Raw genomic sequence first — 22,316 nt, 5'->3', positions numbered from 1 at the left:
TTCCTAAATTTTGTTACCTGGCATTTTTTTGATACATTATACGAATCTGTGTCTCTTCAAAAGTGAAACTTCACCTTTCACATGCATATCAATCTGCACACAGTTACAGCAGCACTACCTGTCTATGAATGCAATTCTTCTTTCATGCAGTAGTCTTCTGTAAACCCAGAAACCAAATTTTAAACCATTCAGAAATAATCCTATATAACTAAAACTGCTTTGAAAAGCAGATCACTGCAATACTTTTGATATGATCACCTTTTATATCTTAAGAACATACTTGGCTAGTGCGATAGTACAGCAACCTACCTTTGCCAAGAAAATGTGCTCCTTCTGAGAGGACAATGGGGCATCCTTCCCAAATGTGATAGACGTTGTTTTGCTCTTCAGCATCCTGCCAGTTCAAAGATTCCCAGTTTTCATAGGGAGTATGCACTTTTTTCAAAAATATGTCACTGAGACACCCTACAAATCCTTTCTGGACTATCATCTTCATCCCTGCAAAAAAGGAAAATAATTTTTTTAAGCCAATCACCTGCAACTAAACACAGGGATTAATTTATATGTTTTATACATGCTCACCCTATCGTATATGTGCATGTGTGCATTGATAGCCAGCCATCAACCACTTCATAAAGCTGGTCTCTAAGCTAAATCCAGATTTCTGAATGTGTATAGTCACTAAAGATAGCAGCTACTGCTATGTAGCTGGAAAATATTAAACTTTTTGAGATTTTGCATAGAGGAACTTTCAGAACAACAGTGTAAATCTACTCCACGAAGATTCCAAGGAAAGTTTTCAGGTTTACGCTCTCTAAACAAAACAATTATTGTGAAGAAAGGCATGCATCTGCCGAATAGGAAAAAACAGTGTTACAAAAGCTAAGACAGATTAATACGTGTTTAGAAGCTTCATCAGGAAGTTTTTCTTTCCTTGTTTGGATAAAAAAACCCCAGTGATTCATGGCTGCTATCTCTTTTTCTTCACTGGGGACAAAAATATAAAGCAGGTTTCATAGATGGCCTACAGTCAATCTCATTTCGATTATTTAGCTGGGGTTTTTGAGGGAGGCATCCTGGATTACTTTATGAACCAAAGTTTTAGAAGAACACATGCACATATTTCTGGTTTTAGTAAAGTGACATAAAGAAGGAAAGACAGAGTTGTACTCTAGTGTACCTCACATCAAGTCATCAACTAGATTTCACGTCGTTCTCAGTGGTAGGAACACAAACTTAAACAATTTGGCTTTCAGGTTAATATGAAAAAAACAAAAGCCTGGATATGAAACCACAGAGAATAGCTGATTGTATATTGGTTTTGTATGCAGTCACCTCTGTTATCTGCTGTTAGAATATACACTTGCCATATATACCAAGTCTATATATGAAAACATATGCTTATTGATTCTTCTGGAAGACAGCTACAATCCAGTTCCACCTAAATACAGCTGTAGAATACAGCTATATTCACACACCACTGAGTTCAATGCAACAATCCCTGAAGGATCCAAACTCGCACCAAAAAAGGCTACCATGTTGTATCCCTGCACCCAGGTGGGATGCATAGCCCTGTGGTTAAGCTAATAAAACAATTTGTATGTGTACATTGGAAAAGAATTTGGGAGTCCAGGATGTAAAACATATGTAAGTTTCACATGCATACCAGTTCAGTGTATAAAATTCATTAAAATGTACACAGACCTCATATACTGCTTTACTGCTGATGAAATCAGCTATATAGATATTTCAATCTAACCCGAAAGATAAGTACAGACTTATTTTTTATTAAAATGATTATGTAAATAATTATGCAAATTAAGTACTGTCCTCATGTTTCTGACACAATGTCAATACAGCCTACAGCACCGGGAAAGCAGTTAAGTCAGTGCCACTGTCTAGGATTTGTTATATCACAATCATACTCACCTACATCCTTTCTTACAATAGTATAACCCTGTGGAAGTCCTCCAACAAAAACTCCCGTGTTCTCTCCAATTATGGTACTGCCACTAGTTGCTAAGGAAGAACCTGAACAAAATAGGTCATTATACTTGTGTTCAATGCTTTCAACAGATTTTCAACTCAATAACAGAATATTGGTATTTGATAAAAAAGAGGTTAATGTTACACAATATCCTAATACTTTCCCATACATATCCGGGAAATGTTTACAGCTCTATTTTACAAAAGAATATTAACACAATCATAGATTCACAAGCACAAAAAGACAAACTCCTCCCACTTAGTATTAAATTATCAAAAATTCACAATGGACAGATAGCTCAGATGCACAGACAAAACAGTAGTGATTTTGTCAGAAAACTGAGTGAATTTATTGCTATATGGATGAACACACGTAGTGGAAAAGTAAGCAAGTGAGCAATACCCTGAGTAACACTAAAATAAAGCAAAATGGAACTGAATTGATTACCTGGAACTGAATTGATTACCTGTGTACTGCCCATCCACTGTGATTTTTCCCAGTGCTTGAATTCTTGTAGCGATTATTTGGTGCCAACTGTTATCATTGTACTCTTTTCCACCATCATTAGTTGGAGTGACTGCTACAGCAGATCCCTTTTTATTAACAGAAGAATCTGATTTAGAATATTATGAAGGCAAGATTTAGAATTATACCTTACTATTTATAACACTCTGGTATATAACATCTAAAAATAAAGACAGAAGTCCTCAAGTCCTCTGTTTAACTTCTTTTGGAATACTGAACGATGTTTAGGACTGATTTCCCCACTAAATTAACCTTCTCAAATAATAAATGAGGGATCAAGGATCCAGTTCAGTTTCTATTAAAAATAGAAAACCCCGTGTAGTTCTCCTAATAAAGACAAGGATGAGGTGCAAATTATTGAGGGTCATGTCACACTGATTTTTTTTTAATTTTTTATTTATTTTTTAAATTAAGTCTCTATTTAACTACTTCATGGATTGCTGTGGTTGTGAAGTTTGATGGCCATGATTCAATGTGCCATCCACAGAAAGCAACTGCATATCAGGATTGTTGACTGCAGCACCTGTCTACAGGAAGGGACCCAAAAAAGAGGTGTATTTATAGGACAGTATGAAGATGCATGTTCTGTCCCTGTTAACCTGGTATCAAAAGGACTTGAATTTTCAGTTGAGCAAGTACAATACATCTATGAAGGAAAAGGTCATACCAAGAGATTCGGGACAGGGGGGCAGGGAAGGGTAGTTATTGAGGATGTTTTTACTGTACAAGGGATGCTTGTAAAAATGTTTTTAAATTTAACTAGAATTTTTACCTGGTTTTATTAAAACAAAAAATTATAATGATATGAGGGGGTGAATTCAGAGACATCCATGACAAAATACAGAGAAATCTTTTCTGAATTGCTGACTAAGAGGAATATAACAGATGTGGTTGCCAAACCAAATCTCAAGACTGTAAACAACCAAACAAAATAGCACATAGATTCATATAATGATGCAACAAAAATAAAATTAATGTATTTCAAGAATTTTCCTGAGATTTATATCCAAATAATCATCTAACTTCCCAATAATTCCTATAATATTGTCTCAGGACTTTATACCGTACTTGAACCCTGTGGGAACTCGAAGTTATTGTGCTGAATTGACAAAATAGAATTGTCCTATGTAGCAAGCAACTACTGAATGGAAAAACATTTCTTTGCATAGGTACTACATAATATTAAAGAATCATGACTTCTGCAGCTACTTTATGGCCTAAGACAGGCTTCAAAAAAACAATTTCCAAAAAATATATAAAAGAGAAATAAAAGTTTCCTTATAATTTGGGGGTCTAGCTTGTTACTTTGCAGTAGCAAACCAGACAGTTCAGATTTATTTTTTTTCCCAGATCTTCTAGCACTCTTTCTGGCTCAAAGACCTTAAAGTTACGCATACGAAGAACACCTGTTGATAAAAACAACCACCTATTGAGATTAATACTAAAACCCTTTTGTTAAAGTTTAGTATTCTGCCTTTAGTGATGTGCATCTATTAGAAATTGCTTGTCAGCATATAGATTTATGAACAGAGTATACCTTTTACAGTACATTTTGAATTGGAGACTGTCACTGTGTATCTTATGTATGAAAATATATAGGAAGTGTACATATCTATATGATTACAGAAAAAATAATTTCCCAGGAATATTTACAGCATGTTTCCTACTCCATTCAGGCAACATCTTGGTACTGAGGCAGTTTGTACAGCAGTCCTCTGTCCCATGATAACAATACAAAGCTATGTATCCATACATACTAATGTGCACTTTTTCATATACTATTCTTTATTGTCTTCTCTCCTATTTCAACATTTTAATATTTTACAAACACACATTTCATTATCGTAGTTTAATAATTAAAACCAGAACTGGTGTCATGCCCAATTAATGTGCCCTGGTAGCATGCCCATTAGTTTTTCCATTAGTGAATTCAACAATACTAATGGGATTACTAGCATGGGATGCTAATTGGGCGTGACATAAGAAACTGGCTTACTTCTTAGCATACCCTTGCTAATGATGAAATTAATGAGCATTTTATTAAATGCTGTCTCATCAAAGTGTACTTAGTTAGCGTTAAAATTGTTACAAACGATGCTGCATTCTAAAGATCAGGTGCCTGAATAAGTGGTTCTTCATATTGTTTGGCAACAGTCTACAGCATTAACGGTTTTATATATCAGAAACCAAATTTATTTGTAACCAGTTCAATCTGGGACCACGCAACCACATGTGCTAACCTGTGCTTAATTTTGGGGGGGCGAAATGATAAAAAAAGATGGTGTTCAGAGTTCACCATGCACTGCATTGGAGGCTTCTGTACGACATTTTATCCAGAACTACCCAAGTGACTCAGTGATCACATTCAAGGATCCTGTTGTGAAATGGCTTGTTGTGCATTTTGGAAATCACACATAGGGAACCAAATCTGGATTAGTTTGCTGAGCCATACAGTAAGTCTTAATTTTTAGTAGCTCTCAGTAATAACTAAGTAAATATGAATCTCTGTGGCTTTTCATGCTGATGTTTACGTTCATGAAAATACATAGGAACATCACAAATATGGGTCTTCAAAGATACCGTCTAGGTGCCAACGTCTGAATGTAACTACACTTCTCCCAGTCAAGTTCTTTCAGTGCCCAAACTCCTACCACTGAGAAGATGAACAAATACTGAAGTTTTGCCAATGCCAAGCAGCAAGGTATAGTTGGGATCATAGCTAGGTGTTCTCCATCTTCATTTTGGGGGGGGAGTAACAGCTCACCCTCAGCCTCTGCGTGGACCACAGGCAAGAAAAGTATCTTGTGTTCCTCTTTTTTGCTGTAAAGTTTAGTAAATGGATCATCTTTTAAAATGCAAAAGCTGGATTCAGTTCCCTCCATATTGCGAGAAGAATTCCAATACTCTATCCTGAGACTGTCCTAATCACCAAGGAAAAAGGTGCTCCAGATTGGCCTTAAATTTCCACTGCTAGTGATTTCACTTTGTATAAAATATTCAGTGCTTCCCCGGAAAAAAGACTGAACAAATGACCTGTAGCCACTGAGACATAACTATAAATTCAGCTAGAGTTGACTGTGTAATTTAGGGTTGGATGAAAAGGCATTATGATGAGAAGAAAATCCACAGACAGGTGAAGGTTTGCAGGCACACTGGATTTGGAGGAAGGTCTATGGAACAACTTGATTATGCAGACAAGACTGAGGAAGACATCTGTTAGCAAAAAAACTCACGCTTCCTGGACCATGAGTAGAAACCTGCAAAGAATGACAGTAAAACAATAAGGAAGGAAAAAAGAGCAGCTAGACAATACAAAAGGGAGACAAAAGAGATAGTCAGACAACAGCTAGATGAATAGTGGTGTACATAAAGTTGAGAGAAGTATGAATGGACAGGAAGAAAAGGATTTGAAATTAACACTTAGAGAAGGAAGAAGTTAGGCTACTGAAGACTCCCCACTAAGAAGACTTGGCAGGAGTATCCCTAGAGCAGCTAAGACAAAGAGAGAATGCGCTACTGATCATGAGCAAAGATACATATCAGAATCCTGAAAAGGACTAAGGGTAAAAATAATTAACCTGCGACAGGACACAGGTGGAAGGAAGCACAGAACATTACACCATGCTGCTCCAGATAAACAGCAGCAGAGACACAATTGTCACCAAGAAGAATTTTTGCCATTTTTAAGAGAAAAGCACAAAGGCAGGGCCATAAATGCTTATCATACATGCCATGACCGTAATTAGAGAAAATAATGCGTACAAACTGGTTAGCATTTGCACACTAATGCAAACTGTTATACGCAAATGAAGGAATAAGAATTGCTACTACAGAACATGATAGCTGATGTTATAGGATAGGAATGGCAAATAATGGCAAAAAGAAAAAAGACTGAAACTATGTAGAAAACATAGAAACAAAGGTAAACATAGTAAGGTAGCACAGCATATTAAGTATAAAGAAGAGTGAAAAATTTTGATAACTGAATTTTCACAGGCAACAGTTTTTGAAAAGGATACTACAAGAAACATATTGATGTAAGCCACAGTACCCTGCTTCTGAATCTGAGAATGCACAGGAATCTCTTCCATGTTATTAATGAGAAATTAGAAAGCATTAGCTTTCAAGATAGTAAATCAAATGTTAAGACCTACACTATTCCTGAATCCCTTGAATGACAGGGTTTTTTTTTTTTTCTATAACAGTCACTGAACCAGCAATATAGGCTATTTTAGACTTTATAAGAGGGAACAATATGGAAGTTATGATCCTAAAAATCAGCATGGGACAGAGTTGTCCGATTCAAACAAAACAGAAAGATAAACAAGTAATTTGTTAAAATTCAATATAGTAACTATTGAAAATAGTAGCTGAACTGAGAAGCTCAGGGGACTGAATATGGATGAGACCTGCATTTTTTACAGTTAAAAGACAGGGAAAAAAGAAGAAGAAGAAGAAAAAAGCCTCAAACCAGCCACTGCCCCACCTGTCCCTCTCCCCCCCATCCCCAAATACTGTGAATCCAAACAAATACATCTTCCAGGGAATGAGTCCAACCCAGCTGACATAAAGCTAGTTCAGAAGGAGCAAATCTGCAAGGAGGTCTAGGATTACTATTTGAAGCACTAAAATGCTCGTTGAAAGATATCCACTCCCATTAAAACAAACAACAACAAAAAAATCAGACTATTACACCTAGAAAGATCTTGCAAAGGAAATAAAAATTCCTTTTCAGTTAAGTGAGAGTGTAAGTGTAAAAGAGCTAAAACAGAACTAGTACATATTAAAATGTGGATGAGGGCAACATTAACAACGATGTTAAGCATGGTGCCCAAAAAATCAAAGTACACACTGACTCAGTTTGCAACAAGGAAAAGAAGATGAAGTCTGTGTGTAAATGCAGTGGAAATAATAGAAATTTATATCTTGGGGTCAGAAGTAGATTTAATGTTTTCTAGCACAGGGATCGCATATACGCTAGCCTCTGCAGCACTATGCCTCCTCTACAGATCCTCCAAAGCTGAAGAGGAGCTTCATTGCTGCACAACACCTCTGCATGTTCATGGAGCACCAGTGCCTGGACCATGGCAGAGCTCAGGAAGCAAAGGTTAACAGTGGATCATCAAATCTCTAAATCCCCACTGTTTTATACCATTAAGCATTTCTCTTCAACCCTCCAGAGCAGTCGACACAACACCAATCACACAATTAGACACTGAGGTGTGACAGAAGGTATGGCTGATATAGCAACCAGGCATTCCAGCAACACGGAGGCAGCAGTAGCCTTACAAAAAGGATGCACATATATGGATACATATGATACCACATTCTGCCAATATCATTAGAAAATCCAATAATTACTTACAGTTTCTTGCATATTTATGAAATATAAGCGAGTCTGTAATGCTTTTTTATTCCATGAGGAGATCCAATTTTGGGGTGGAGAGAAAACAGAAAATACCCAAACAGAAATGCAAGGAATGTGGCCTTATTTTTAATTTTGTGGAATTTATTTGATAATATTTCCCTCATTATTTACGTCTGTGCTATGTTCATTATTACTAGAAGTGAGAGACTACTGTCATCACATTAACGGCAACATGCTGATTTCAGTAGGAAAAGACAAAGTCTCAAGATGGGAGGCTTAAAAATAATTGACTAAAAATATATATAACATTTATTTGCTAATTTAAAAACTAGTTCTGCCCACTTTTGAAATCTTGATACTTTAAACTGTAGTGGTATTTGGTGGCACTGACAAAAAAACCCAACTCATAAAAATGCAAAAATAAAGTCGTGAATTGTGGCATATGTAACAAAAAATGAGCAAAGCTTTCGTGTTTCAATGTTTCTCTCCCCCAAATCTCCAGTTACCTAACAGTTCTGAAGAGTCAGTTAACTTGTATCAATAATAATAATAATAAAAAATATATATATAAGTATGTAAAGAAGTACTGAAAGAAATAATATAAGCTCTTTTTATAGGATCCTGTCTTTTGTTGTACCTGTGGATCAAAAAGAAAGTAAGGACGCCCACTCCTCAGTTGAAGTGCAATGTATTCCTCTTGATTCCCAGGTGATGCAGAGAAAAAAATCAAACCATCAGGTTCCTGGGTTCTAAATTTCACCTTAATACCTGGTTAGGAAAAGCAAGCAGATGGTTAATGTCAAAAATGGTTCTTATGCATTCTAACAGCGTATTTACAAACAAGAAGTTGTTTTAAAACCAGCAGTAAAATGGCAAACCAAAATCATGGAAGTTTTGTTCACCTAAAACCCCTGCCAGTCCTTGCAGGAGAAATTTTACTAATCCAGACTGAATCAGCCTTTGAGAGAAATATCTGTGATTTCAGAGCCCTTACCCATCTGTAAATAAGATATGCAATTATGACTTATGCTGTTCAGTAACTTCTTTCTTAAAAAAAAATGTAATTCAGATATTAGCATACTATTCTAACAGCTGATGGTTTATATGTGGATTTTCATTTGTCCCTTAACATTTCTATTGGTAAAGTAGGAATGAGGCTCCCGCATGGAAGGATTTCTATGAAGAATAGTGGGGAGCTGGTTCCAAAAGATACATAGATATACACACACACATATTTATATGTATATTTTTAGATATTCTTTTATAAATACATATATCTAAGTGCACAAAGAACACCTGAGAAAGAATAAGTTTTAACAAAAATTGGAAATATCCCAGGAATAACTGATGAACTAAGCTTAATTAAGAACTTTCCAGATCATTATCAATAGTCCTCCATTTGGCTTCTGATAAAATATTGTCTCAGCACATGAAATGTCATTCAAATGACATACGAGAAAAAAAACTTAGGTTTTTTACATTACGTATCAAAACAACAAGCTAATTAAACAGCTTGTAAATATTGGAATATTGTTGTCCATGGTATAAACTTACTCAGTAACTATCTAAGGACACATTAAGTAAACAATTCATACATTATGTATCCAGTTTCGAGAAGTATAATTATGAATAAACAAGTTTTGGGTAACCACCAATCTTTTAAGATTATAATGCCTTTCTTTTAAGCTACAGAAACAGATAAGAAAATTACAAAACCATACACCCAATTTAGCCCAACTTTTCTAACATGCAAATCCAGATATCGCAGGCTGGGTCTGTGGTGGAGCCATGCCTTTACTGTACTAATTTTTTTGCAAAGGGAAATGAAAAGGCAGCGATAGCAACATCTACCCATACTATGCACTTCCATGACATTTCTACATAAAATGTTTTTTACAGAACAGGATAATTTATTGAGTTTTACCCAACTTCATCAAACTATTCAGTCTTTTCACACACGTTTTCCCTATCTTATGTCAGGCAGAAAACAGTGAGAAAAGTCTTCCTTGTAGACAGCATCTATATCTTTAAAAATTTTAAAAAATTATAATTCTGATACACACTCACACTAGATCATGCTTGTTAATTACCTATACCCATAAGAAATACCCTTTGACACCATCTCCTAATCACATAAATGTTTTCATGCAAATCACATGATACACTCACAGATACGAAACATATTCTCTAGGCAATGAAAATCAGTCATGCTATTAAAATACCTGCAAAAAGCAGCTACATAAGTAACACCCAGCAAACAAAAAACTCAACAGTGTCCATACTTAAGGAAAAGCATAGCTTTGCCTGACTCAGAAATAACCACTATTGCTGTACTTTGAGGTTCCAGGTACTTCCAGCAGCAGTATCTGCTGGAGAGGCTGAGACTGATGGCCTCTAATCCCAGCATTGGAGAGCACAGTTATTTTAACAAACTGCCAGTATTTTTACTGAGCTGCCAAAAGGCATTTCTGAAGACCAGAGGATCCCTCCTCACACCTAATTCAGAAGGACAAATACAAACAAAATAATTGAGTTTCTGCAAAACCACCATTATTTTATAATGTTGTGTTAGAAAATATAAATTAAATCATTCATAACCGTAATATTGCAGTAATTCTAAAAGTCTTCAAATGTTATGCAGGAGCTTTCTTTCCTCTTTGGATATTGAAGAGGCTTACAAACCTTAACTCCTGCCTGTAGAGCTACCATACCTTCATATAAAGTACTGATGAGTCAGAACCATCATTTTCAGTCATAGCCCATACAGCAAATTCTTCTAAATTCATTTGCCACCTATTACATAATTCAGAAAAGGACTCTGTCCCTTTAAGTTCAGGTATCTTTGGAGTTTCTCATGAGATAAGGAAGTTCATATAAGCTAGCTCTAAATAAGTACTTTCATACATCAATATTTTCTTGTATTTCTAGAACTGAGTGCAATGGAGAAACCAAATGTTAAGCAAACTTCTGCCCCATAGATAATATTATCACTGGAAGATAAGAACTTGTGAAATTAATATTTTACACAGGAACATACTAATTAAAAAAAAAATCTGAAAAGATTTCTCAAGTCCAGGTTGGACCTCATGGTCAAAACAAAACATAGCCAGAAATCCCATTCAGACTTGTAACACCTAAGTGTCTGTCATTTTTCTGCCTTACTGACACTGAGCACTGAAAATGGATCTTACTTAACCTGAACACAGAAAGCTTTCCTTTGAAAATCTGAAAAGTTTCAAAGAACTTGAAAACCACATGGGATCACCAGAAAAACTTTCCTTTTTGGGGGGGGAGAGGGGGGTAGAGGAGATTTTGCAGGAAGGTTTCTCAAAGACTTGTGTCTACTGTTTCAACATGCATGTCTAAAACCTTAACTTCAATGTTAAATATAACAGATAAATAGAAACATAAATAAAATAGTGACATTACAATTACTTCTGTAATTTGTCATATACTGAACCTGCATCTCAGCCACACTACTGAGGCTACTAAATCTTGGATGGAAAACATGACCATCTGTGGGGCATAGTAGGAATGTACTTTTAATCAACTGAATCTTGAATTGCAACTGAAGAATTCACCTAACAGGCCTGTTTACGTGACAAAAATGATTGGTCCACAAGGAGTTATAATTTCTGGGGTAAAAAACAACAGGAAATTTTACTACAAATGAAACATTAAAGTACATCATTCAAATAAAATCTTTAATTCCATTTCAAATTATAGCTGCAATTGGAGAAGCTGTCAGAATTCCTTTAATTATAAATAATTTCTTCAATTTCTGTAATTGAATTTCTTTAATTATAATGGCATTGTACAAAACATAATACAAGCACTGTATACAGTGAACATAAAAGACAAAAAGAAGAATACACAGTAATAAAAGGACAAGTAAAAAAATTTACTAATATTAATGTTTAATACTAATATTTAATGTTTTAAAGTGTCCCAAAGTGTGTTAGAGCAGACTAACCTTCGTCAGGATCTACATAGTTTCAACTTATGCAGTAGCGGATTGTGATCAGGTTTTTATCCTAGTTTCGAAGATAGCACATCCAGGTTAGTAGAGGAATGAGGATGTGAGTGATGAACGCGGGCATTTTAAAGGCATTCAGCTGAGAAGCAATATCAGCATGCTACCCTGCGAGTGCACACAGTTTTGAGAGTTCCTTTTAGTACCAGGCTGATATTAAAAGTAAAAAGATGTACTCTTACTACAATGTCAGATGAGTCAGAACCCAGTTTTTTATCTAATACAGAAAAGGCATAATGAGCGATTTTTATAGCACCTCTTTGCCTCCCTCATGTAAGTTTAGCAAGTCTAAGAACTTCAGCAACATTTCAGATTCAGCCTCAGATTCACGTCTGGATTCAGATTCTTCTGGCGCAATTCAATATGGCTTGCAAGATCTGCACGAAAGTATTTAACAGGCAAGAATGTGCTCTTGAGAGGCTGGCTGCAGTTTTTGCTTAAAGCAAGTTTACAGAACACACGGGGTTATTTTGAGTTTAGAAAAGGCAGCTGGTAGTCGGGGGAAAATATTAATAAATTAGAGCAGCTCCCATATTAGCATAACATATACTAATAATTTATAATTATTACAGTAATAGAAATCACTTCTGAATAATGCTAAACATTTTTTCTTGCAAAATAAAAAGTTTAAAATAGTTTTTGTTTGACCAAGAAACTATTCACCCAGACTAAAGGGTTTTGCTTCCTGTGAAACACCTTTCCAATTTAAATGAATTTAATTTAGTTTTGGGCTTTTTTGTTATTTTTTTAAATCAGCATTTCAAAATACAAAAACATTCACAGTACTCAAAAAATTGTGTTTTGACTTTTTGAAGTTTTGGAAAGAGTAGTTGAGGGGAGAATGTAGGCAGAGGGGCAAGGTAATTGAAGACAACTTTCACAATAACAGCTGAGAGATTTCAGCAAAGTGGCCTACTGAAAACTAATCTCTTTGTCCCATCACTCAGCTAAAACACCTTTAAAGGTACCTTTCTCTACAACTGGATGTTCAGAGTCCAGCTCAAAATAGCCAACAAGTATAAGTTATTAGACTCATTAAATACATAGAATTTGCTACAAGTCCCAAAAGTCCCATGCCCCTTCACCAAAACCTATATATTACCACATGAACAAATCTGTCCAAAAGTGTCAAGAGCAGCCACATAAATGTATTTCTAACCTGGTGTGGTCAGCAAGAATAGTGTTAGTTTAAATTTCATAAATACATCAGATCCCAACCCATATCCATAAGATTAAAAAGAATAATAATTAGATACCCTAGCATATTATGGACATTTTCTTTGTGGACTTAGGAAATTATAAGAGGAAACCAGTGTACGTTATGATTGGAAAACATAAGAAAACCAAACTTGCCTAATATCTGGAAAATCACAAGGCATTATTAGAAATGAATTTTGCATAATCTGTGAAGCACATCCATTTTCAGTGCAATTTCTCCTAGAACCGTACAATTGTACAAACACAATTTGCATTTCTATTCTACTTATATCATTATATGAAATGATGTAAATAATTATGTAATGTACATTCCAATCAAATGAACAGAAAATTGTTGGCAAAGAAAGCGATCTCTTTATGCTTACTAAAGCCCTTATTTGTGCACAACGCCAACTAAAATGAATAGAAATTGTATGTAAAATTTTGACTACAGCATTAGGCTCTCAGCAGTCCCTTCAAGATGACAAACATTAAGCATTTACTTAACATTAAGACTGTGTACAAATGCTTTTGCCTAATCAAAGTACATCTTCCCACAGAAATCATAAAACCAAATTTGTTTTTAACTGGGGAGGGGATAAATGGGGAGTAAAGCTCTCAGTTACCGTACACTTCCACTGAATTAATATTTAGTCATTATTCTCACTGTGAGAGCGATTCTGCATGCTACATGTCATTACAATAGCAAAAACACATTTTAAAATGTTTTTTTTAATAAGAAAATGCACCTTTCAAAAAAATAAGGAGACTTTACAAAAATAGATCGGTATTTAAAGCCGTTTCACATAATAGACACTGGAATTAGAGGAAAAGAAGGAACTCAGAGGATGCTTTCCTGGACATACTCATGAAGATCCTCTGCTGAATACAAGGAGTTCTTCATACTTTGTGACGGCCTATAGCTTTACGGATTTTATTGAGAGAAGAAGCTGGAAAGTATTCTTCCCAAACCTGTCCAACATCTTTTGTTGTCTTTGGTACAGGAACAGGCTCCATCTTTTACTGTTACCTTAATGTGTTTGAAAATATTTTCAAAGTGCATCATCACAAACATGACACAGAGTTAGTAGTTCCATTGATGAAGTAAATGCTGTTCATTTTTAAGTTGCTTTAGTTTTTAGTAGAAATTTAAAATACATACTTAAAAGTCATATATATATATATCCATATTCATATGTACACACACATATATACTTGTACAAGCAAACACACAAAAAAATTTTCCCAAACTTTTTCCAAACTATAAGTGGAGTGTCCAATTGCAGGTCAGCAGCCCCTTTTCTTTTGTGATGACAGTAAAACCAGGAGATGCTAAAAATCCATTGCTTTTAAAATTAGACTGTGCAAACCCCCCATATTTTGAAAAAGTCTAACTTTATTCAGAATGACACAATTCAAAGACTTTTTATATACTCTTAATACCTCAAACTGCCAAAAAGCTAAGTCAAACTACAAGGTTGAACAAGCATAAACACAGAATATGATGAGTGATTGAAAGGGGGAAATACGTAACACCTCTTGTGGAAAGCAACTATCAGGCAAAATCCCAAATCCTCTTGATGAGAACTGAGTATTTCTTTTACACTAAAATGACTAATTTGATACCTGTTTTTTCTTATTTTGCTTGCTACCCCATTATACCCACTCCTGGTAAAACAAACAGGACATTTTAGCTTTAATCTTCTTACTACATAACCCAAATAACTTCAGTCATGTTTGCATTAATGCTGCATTAATCATGTTGTTGCGTATTAATGAGTTTTCAGGCTATGCTAATTACTGTCATAGATTCTGCAGCAGCCCATTAAATATACAAATTACAGAATTAAAGAGCCAGAGCTCTTCATGATTAATCTTTAAATGGAGAAAAACTAATGATGTCTGTACAAAGTTTCTCTCCACTTTTGGCTGACTGAGCCCAATGAACAATCAATTAGAGTATTTGAAGAATAAGAATATCGCACATACTAAAAGATTTGTTATGCTGTTACTCTGTGCAGAAGACACACATTTATAAGTTTCTATCAAATGGACTTCTGTAACATATTCCAGACTTTAAGGTCTCCCAAAGTGTTGCACAGGGGTAAAAGCTATAGGATATTCCAATTCATTATTGCATACTCATAGGAAGCTGCTGGTTCCATATGAACATAGTAAATCAATCTTCTCCTTTTAGCAAGGACACAAGTCCTGCTACTCCCCTAGTAAGAAAGATTTACAGCAAACCTTGGTGAAAAGAAAGCTAAGATAAGTTTACAGTCATTTGATAAGATTTGATGTATTAGTAGCAGTTTATCCCCTCACTTACAGAGTGATGCTTTTTCAGGAATAGTGTAATACCTAGTGGTTAAATCAAGAGATTCAAAATTAGGAGACCTTGAGTCTGTACTCAGCCAATGACTGAGGTCACCCAAGTGCCATCATTTAAACCCCCTGCCTCCATATTCCTTCCTGAAGAATGGTGGCCAATATCACTTGTGTAAGGCTCTGTAAGGTTTGAAAAATTCACTACTGTTTTCTTCTCCATAGCCTTAAAATACACACAAAATCAGCAAAAATGCACACATGGATTCAGAAAAATTACCTAGACACTAGGTTTTTAGTGCCATTTGAGAAGCACTAATATATCCCAAAAAGGGTATTAGCCTTCTCCAAACACTGCGTATTATGCAGAATATCATGAGACTTCCCTAAAGAGCAGATTCTCAGTCTGTATCAATATTACTCTGCACATCAATAGCTGCAGTTTAGAATTAACTGGGCCATTCCAGACCTGTCCAATCAGTTCTTTGTACCATGGAAAAAATAAATAAACCATACTTTATATATCAAAGATTTTGTATTTATACAAAGCAGTTCTTTAAAAAAAAAATACCTGCTTAGAGCAAGATTGACCATGGCATGAGAATACTCTCATATGAAGATAAAGTGAAAAAGACTGGATTGCTGCACTTAGTGCACAAGGAACAGGACATAATACAAGCATATGAGATTGTCTAGGAAAGGCAGACAGGGAGCAGAGAAGCTTTCCAACACACAAACAAGACAGGATTCAAGGGAAGTAAAAGGGAAGTAGTTCAAAGCAAAGATGTACCTTTTCACAGGTACTTTACAACTTCTTAGTGAGAAGAGAAACATAATTAGGACAATTTGCAAAATATTGACAAAAGAAGTATCTGACAGTATAGCAGGACCCAAAAGGAACTGGAGTCTGACTGCCTAGATTTATCTAAACAAATAAATGAAGGCCTCAGAAAAACACATATGAGAGATCAGGGTGAAACCTGATATGCAGATGATACCATTATCTCTTGGCATTCCTTTGCCTTTGGAGTCAACATCCAGTTGTTTACACAGACGTTTAAAGTGTTATAATCATTAAAGAAACTAGTGTCCTGACTCAAATTCATTTAGTAAGCAAGTCTAGGAACAGAATTCATAACTGTCTTCCACTTGTGTACATTGGGACAGTATACAACAAGCATACATCCAACCAGCACTATTTTTTCCGAGTATAGCTATCAGAGCAGAAATAGTAACTGTAATCTTGAAACTCCAGGAGTCAAGTCCAGCTTGGGGTAAGGATCAGCTGCAAGTTTGCTTCTGTGTTGCTCTTAATATTGAAGAGACATATGAACAAAGAGGAAACATCAGCCCAATATTCTGCTAATGCTTTCTTTGATGTTATTGTCCAACTTGAACAAAATTTGAGAAAAATTTTACTCAAATATGGCCTCTCTCAATAATACCTGTAATCTTTATTTTTATTTATCTTTACATAGGCTAGAAAAAAAGTTCAACAGACTCTGATTTTGTTAGAAAAGGAAGAAAGTAGTTTCTAGGACTAAGAATCCTTTATGAGCAATTTCATGAATTCAAACTATGATATTTAAAGTATGGAAATAGAGGCAAGCATTCGTCTTCATTTCAGGATAAATTCTTTAGAGAAAGAACTGTATTCTGTTACCCATATGTGAGTTAGTGCATAAAAAAGGTCATCTTATGCAACAAGGGTAAGGTGGGAGAGGCTTCTAGGTGCTAATGCAATGCAAATCATAATTACTAGAAATATGATGACAAGAAGAATCACTTCAAAGATTTACAACAGTGCAATCTATAAAAGGTCAACATTACAGTGAAATCAGAAATGAGCTGGAGGTCAGTAGTTGTAAATAGCACTTCAATTATAAGCCTTTAGTTAGTATTTCCAGCAGTAGTACAAATGTAACACTGCACAGAGAGTAATTTAACTGATCAAGGGAAAAGAGTAAGACTAGAACTGAGTAAAATGCAAATACATCAAAATTAAAGTCAGTGCAATGATCTGAAACACAGCAAATTTAGACAACAGTGCCCTAGCCAAGGCAGAATCCTATCACACAGCATCACAGAAGCTGGAAGCACAATAAGGTGGAAATCCTGCAGCAAGTGAAGAAGATTATTGATTAGACAGTGTACATACGGAACAGAAGAATCACTAAAATAAGATAATGAGTGTCTTGAGGAATACTACAGGACAAAAATGGAAATGTAACGAGGAGGGGAGAAAAAAACCCCTTTTAGACAGAAATACAACACCACAGAGCAAACACTCAGCAAAGAGCATAGTTTCAAGTTACAAACTCAGCAACAAATGCTACTGATGGTAGAACTGCAAAAAAGCTAACAACAGATCCAAGTTAATGCAGAGTTTTAAGGTAGACCAATAAACTGCAACAAAACTGCCAAATCAAGACTTAACTGAAAGGAATATGTAATATTTTCATCTACTAGTATTTGTGGCAGTATTTCCCCTGACTATTGTTGACATAATGACCTTTTCCAGAGGAAGCCTAAAACTGGTTTTATTTGTAGGAACTAAGTTAACAAAAGGATTTCAATGCAACGATCAGGTTCAAGTTAGCAAACTCACTTTTCTCATATTACAGGGGAATGTGTTAGATATACCATGACATACCTGCTGACAGTGAACAATTATTTCCTCAACCTCCATCAGTGTAGGTAACCTTAAAGGTTCACTCATTGCCTTCTAAGATATTTGCCACTTAATGGAACTACACCTTAAAAGTGCAGCAGGTCCTGCTTTGAAAGAGTTAATAATATTCGATTACGTTTTGTTCTGTTATCCATGTGCCTTTGTACCGAGGACCTGCACACTCTGTAAATTAAGCACTTTATGGGGTTTGGCATGAAATGTTCACTGAAAACGTATCCAAACACTTTGTAGCACTTACACAGAATATTTTACTTAGAATATGATCCACAGCTACCAAAACAGTCTGGCGTCTTCAACACCGCAAGTTCAGTTTCAGTGAAAGCATCGCCCTTACAGATCAGGACAGAATGGAAACAGAAAAGTTCAGTCCAACCTCTCCTGCACTGGATGTGTAGGGTTAGCTGTAATCCTGAAAGATGCCCTTGGCCCTGATGTGTTTAAATGACCATGTGATTAGAAGGCATGAAAGTCAACAGGACAAAGCTAACGTGCTGGCTCTGTTACTGTAAAAATAACCTACTATGCACAATCTACAATATGCAGAAAAGAGAGGCAAGTGCTGCGTGGGAAGCTAAGAAATCTAGCAATTTTCTCTTAGAAATTACTTTAGCATATGTATGACCCCTGCTTAGTCTCACTAAAGTTTCCAAATGCACAGAAGGAAGAATCACGTATACAGCAGTCCCAATCCCTGGACTGTTTTTGAAAACAGAACTGTGGAGGAAGGTATTCAGCATCAGCTGCTGTTACCATTTCCTTTTCTTTTCATGGTGTGGCACTGTGAGTATATGGCCCGATAATCAAACAGAGGATTTCATCTTATTTATTATATGTTAAGGCCATATTCACTAAATTCACCAACCTTCTCTGCTCTGCCCAGCTTCTGTAAAGAATGTGCCACAGAAAACATGACCCAGTGTGGTAAACCAGCTGTGGAGGTTTCATCATCAATTTGTAATCTGGCTTATTCCCAAGAATCAAACCTCTGCACTCACTGTAAGACTTAAGTACATACAGAACCATAAAACAAAACTAGCATGGTGATGAAATAGCATTTATCTATCAGCTGCATAATCACACACTATGAAATACTTCCCGAGTAATAAATACAACTCAAACCCTCCCCCTCCTCTGGTTTTTAGAAAAGCAATACAGTAGTATGCAGTGGACATGGAAAAACACTCTTGCACTACATCCAGTAATACAGCTAACATGACAAATACACCTCGCAGGGGATAGATATAGCCAGATATTATGCTAAGTCCTGTGTGCAGTCATCTACCTGGGCAACCAGGATGGTACATAATAATGCTGGCAGTAGAGGAACAGAGAGGTAACATCTTCCTCCTACCCAGGTGGGCTAGCAGCTCCTCAGCTGATTTGAGCTGAGATTTTCACTGTGCGTCCAGATGCAAATAAAAAAGTAGTAAGGCAACTGATACACAAAGCAGCACCAGCAGCAATATCTGTTGGCATTTCAGTGCTTTTCCATGTACAGTAAGGAGTTCATGATTTTCTCATGACTCTAATCAATACTTGGAGGAAAATAAGTATATCTCTAAATTCTGAACTCCATCCATTGGTGCAATCAGTAGAAAAGCTGATCCAGAAATAAGCATGAATAGATATTTCAATGGTATGAATAGCCATATAACTCAAGCTGTAAAGGCTTAAATAAAGGGCACAATTTACACAAAGATTTGACTTGAGGCAAACGAGAAAGTGAAGAGTATAGAAAACTATAATGACAGAAAATTGATATAGCACATTTATTAAATACTGTCATAATTCTGTTTGCCCAATGTAAGTTAAATTGCAACACTAAACAAGGAATAAATTAAACTGCCAAAGCACAAGGATTAAAAAAATAACTTCCATAAAATTTCCCTTTGCTGCCTTCTATGTACGTGTAGCTGATCCTGTCTTACAGTTGGACTGTAAATTCTTTAGGGCAGATGCTGTCAACTTTTTGTTCCTAATACAAAAGAGACATGTAAAGATTTAAAATTCAACCGATTTTATTAATCTAAATAGAAAGAGATAAGAACAGCACTGAAAATACTTTCCTTAATTTATTTCACATAGCATGATGTCATCTAGCCTCCATATATTGTGATATTTTCAGGCAGTTATTGATTGATCCTATGTCATCTTTTCAGAATTTTAATTCCTTATGAATTAAAGACCACTTTGCCGTATGCTGCCTTTGTGTTGATTTTTACATTATTGCTTAAAACATGAGTGATTACAGAATACATGACTGACTAATTCTGAAAGATGGTAATAAGGAAATTTCTCCTCTTCTGCAAAATTCACTGATTTTTTTTCCTTTCTTCTCCCTCTCCCTTTCTCTCCAAGTATGAGACTTTCTGCAACACCGAAAATCATGATTGATTACAATATTATCACAGATTAAATAAAAAAGTGGGTGATTGGACATACATTACTGAGAAGTACAAGACTATATTCTTTTGTTTCCAGTGTGACCTTTTTTGCATCCTTACCACTTGTGGTGCCTCATAGAAAGACACTCATATTCAAAACAAACAAACAAAAGCAACAATGCTTGCCCACATGCTGTAACAATGGCTTCAAGTCACTTTTTTTTCCTGTCCTCTGTGTTGCCTGAGGATTCAGATGACAGCCAGCTTATTCAAAATCCACTGATTATTTTAAAGTTTTGCTTGTGATGCTAGGGCAGTGTAAGGGAAAGGGGAAAAAATTCCTCACCTCATCCTTAACAATGCAAAAACCTTATTTATAGATGTACTTAAAAACACTAAATAGAAAAGGCTCTACAAAATATTCAATCTAAACTGCGTTTTTCTACTAAAAGGGTGAACTGTGTAATTGTAGCAGCAAGGCATGTCTAGTGTAAAATGGCATAGCCTTAGAGGAAAGCTGGCCAACGGCTCTTGAACAGCACATGGCTCTCAGCTATATGGATGCAGGAACCCTGCTGCTGCATCAAGCAGCTGACAGCAGGGCTTTCGGGCACGGGGACTGCCAGTTAATCCGGATCCCAAAGTGCTCTAGAAAGGAAGTGTTGGACTGACTACTAAGGCTGACTCCAGAGTACCCTGAAACCTTATACCCAGCTCAGCCCTGTCCCATAGTAAGAGCTCTGGGGAGGGACTGCTTGTGAACTATTAACATATTTCCTCCCATAACATGCAGTAGGAATCCTGAGGCTCTTAGGTGTAGGAAGATTTCAGTCGGTGGCTTATAAAGCCAGGAGAACCAGACATTTCTATCTTAAAGCAACCTTGAGCACTGGCCATTTCTCAGGCTGGTGGCTGCAGTTGGCGGTCACTTTGCAATTCTGCAGGAGTAGCGCGTTGCCCTGATTTCCACCTCTGACATATCCCTGGCCCTTTCCTGCCTATGTGAAAGGCAGAAGGTCTGGCATAAAACCAATTATGCAGTCTTTGCTTCACCCAGGATTCCCATTCAGCTCATTTTTCTCTCTTAGCACATGCCGCTCAGTAGCATAACCAAGTTTACACAGGAATATCCTAATTTTTTGAAAATTAACGATGCTAACGTGACAATCTAACATGGGTTTGGAATAAGTAGCTCAAAATGGCATATTTCAACCACTGAGCTGGAACAATTTGGGAGAAAAAAATATAAAACAGACAGAAGAAAGATTAAAGAATTCTAAAGGAGGAAAATAAATGGGGGAAACACCTAAATTTGAACGCTAGATTGCAGAGGCAGTGTCTTTATAATACATTTAATCTTTTAAAAATACCTCCAAAACATAATAATTGAATGTACAAATTGTTTGTACAGGAACCTACTCTGAATATTGCCAAAACGTTCATGGAACGGATGACTTTCATCCCAAGATAAAACTCTCTTTTCTCCTTCTAGAATGCAGTAAGTCTTCCCAATGGTAGGCATTCTCAAAAACACTTAACCCCTACCCCTCCTTGAATCTTCCCAACAAGGTTTCCCCCTGGTTCCACAATTCACTTAATAATTTGTTTACAGCTCAAAAGATACTATCTGGGATAGCTGTACCTGCCAGCCCAGCCTTCATTTTGTTCATCCAATTATGAAGGTTGATGGGAACAAAGACTGTAATTTGTGTAAATAGATTCCCCCTCCTCCCTTCCTGTCTCTGCAACAAGACACTGAACGACTTGAAAACGCATAAAATAAAATCCCTCAAGTGCTAAAACTC

General features: G+C 36.1%; 1 protein-coding gene across 1 annotated transcript in view; it reads right to left on the bottom strand.

Moving 5' to 3' along the window:
* USH2A (usherin) overlaps positions 1-22,316 on the bottom strand; it is a 395,016-nt gene that overhangs the window by 243,736 nt on the left and 128,964 nt on the right. The window contains 4 exon segments of the mRNA XM_030034435.1: positions 310-498; positions 1,930-2,031; positions 2,454-2,580; positions 8,518-8,648. Coding sequence (XP_029890295.1) covers positions 310-498; positions 1,930-2,031; positions 2,454-2,580; positions 8,518-8,648 — 549 coding nt within the window.

The sequence above is a fragment of the Aquila chrysaetos genome, chromosome 13 (assembly GCF_900496995.4).
Source record: "Aquila chrysaetos chrysaetos chromosome 13, bAquChr1.4, whole genome shotgun sequence".
In the NCBI taxonomy this organism is placed as follows: Eukaryota; Metazoa; Chordata; class Aves; order Accipitriformes; family Accipitridae; genus Aquila; species Aquila chrysaetos.
This window is presented reverse-complemented; position numbering and strand designations above follow the sequence as displayed.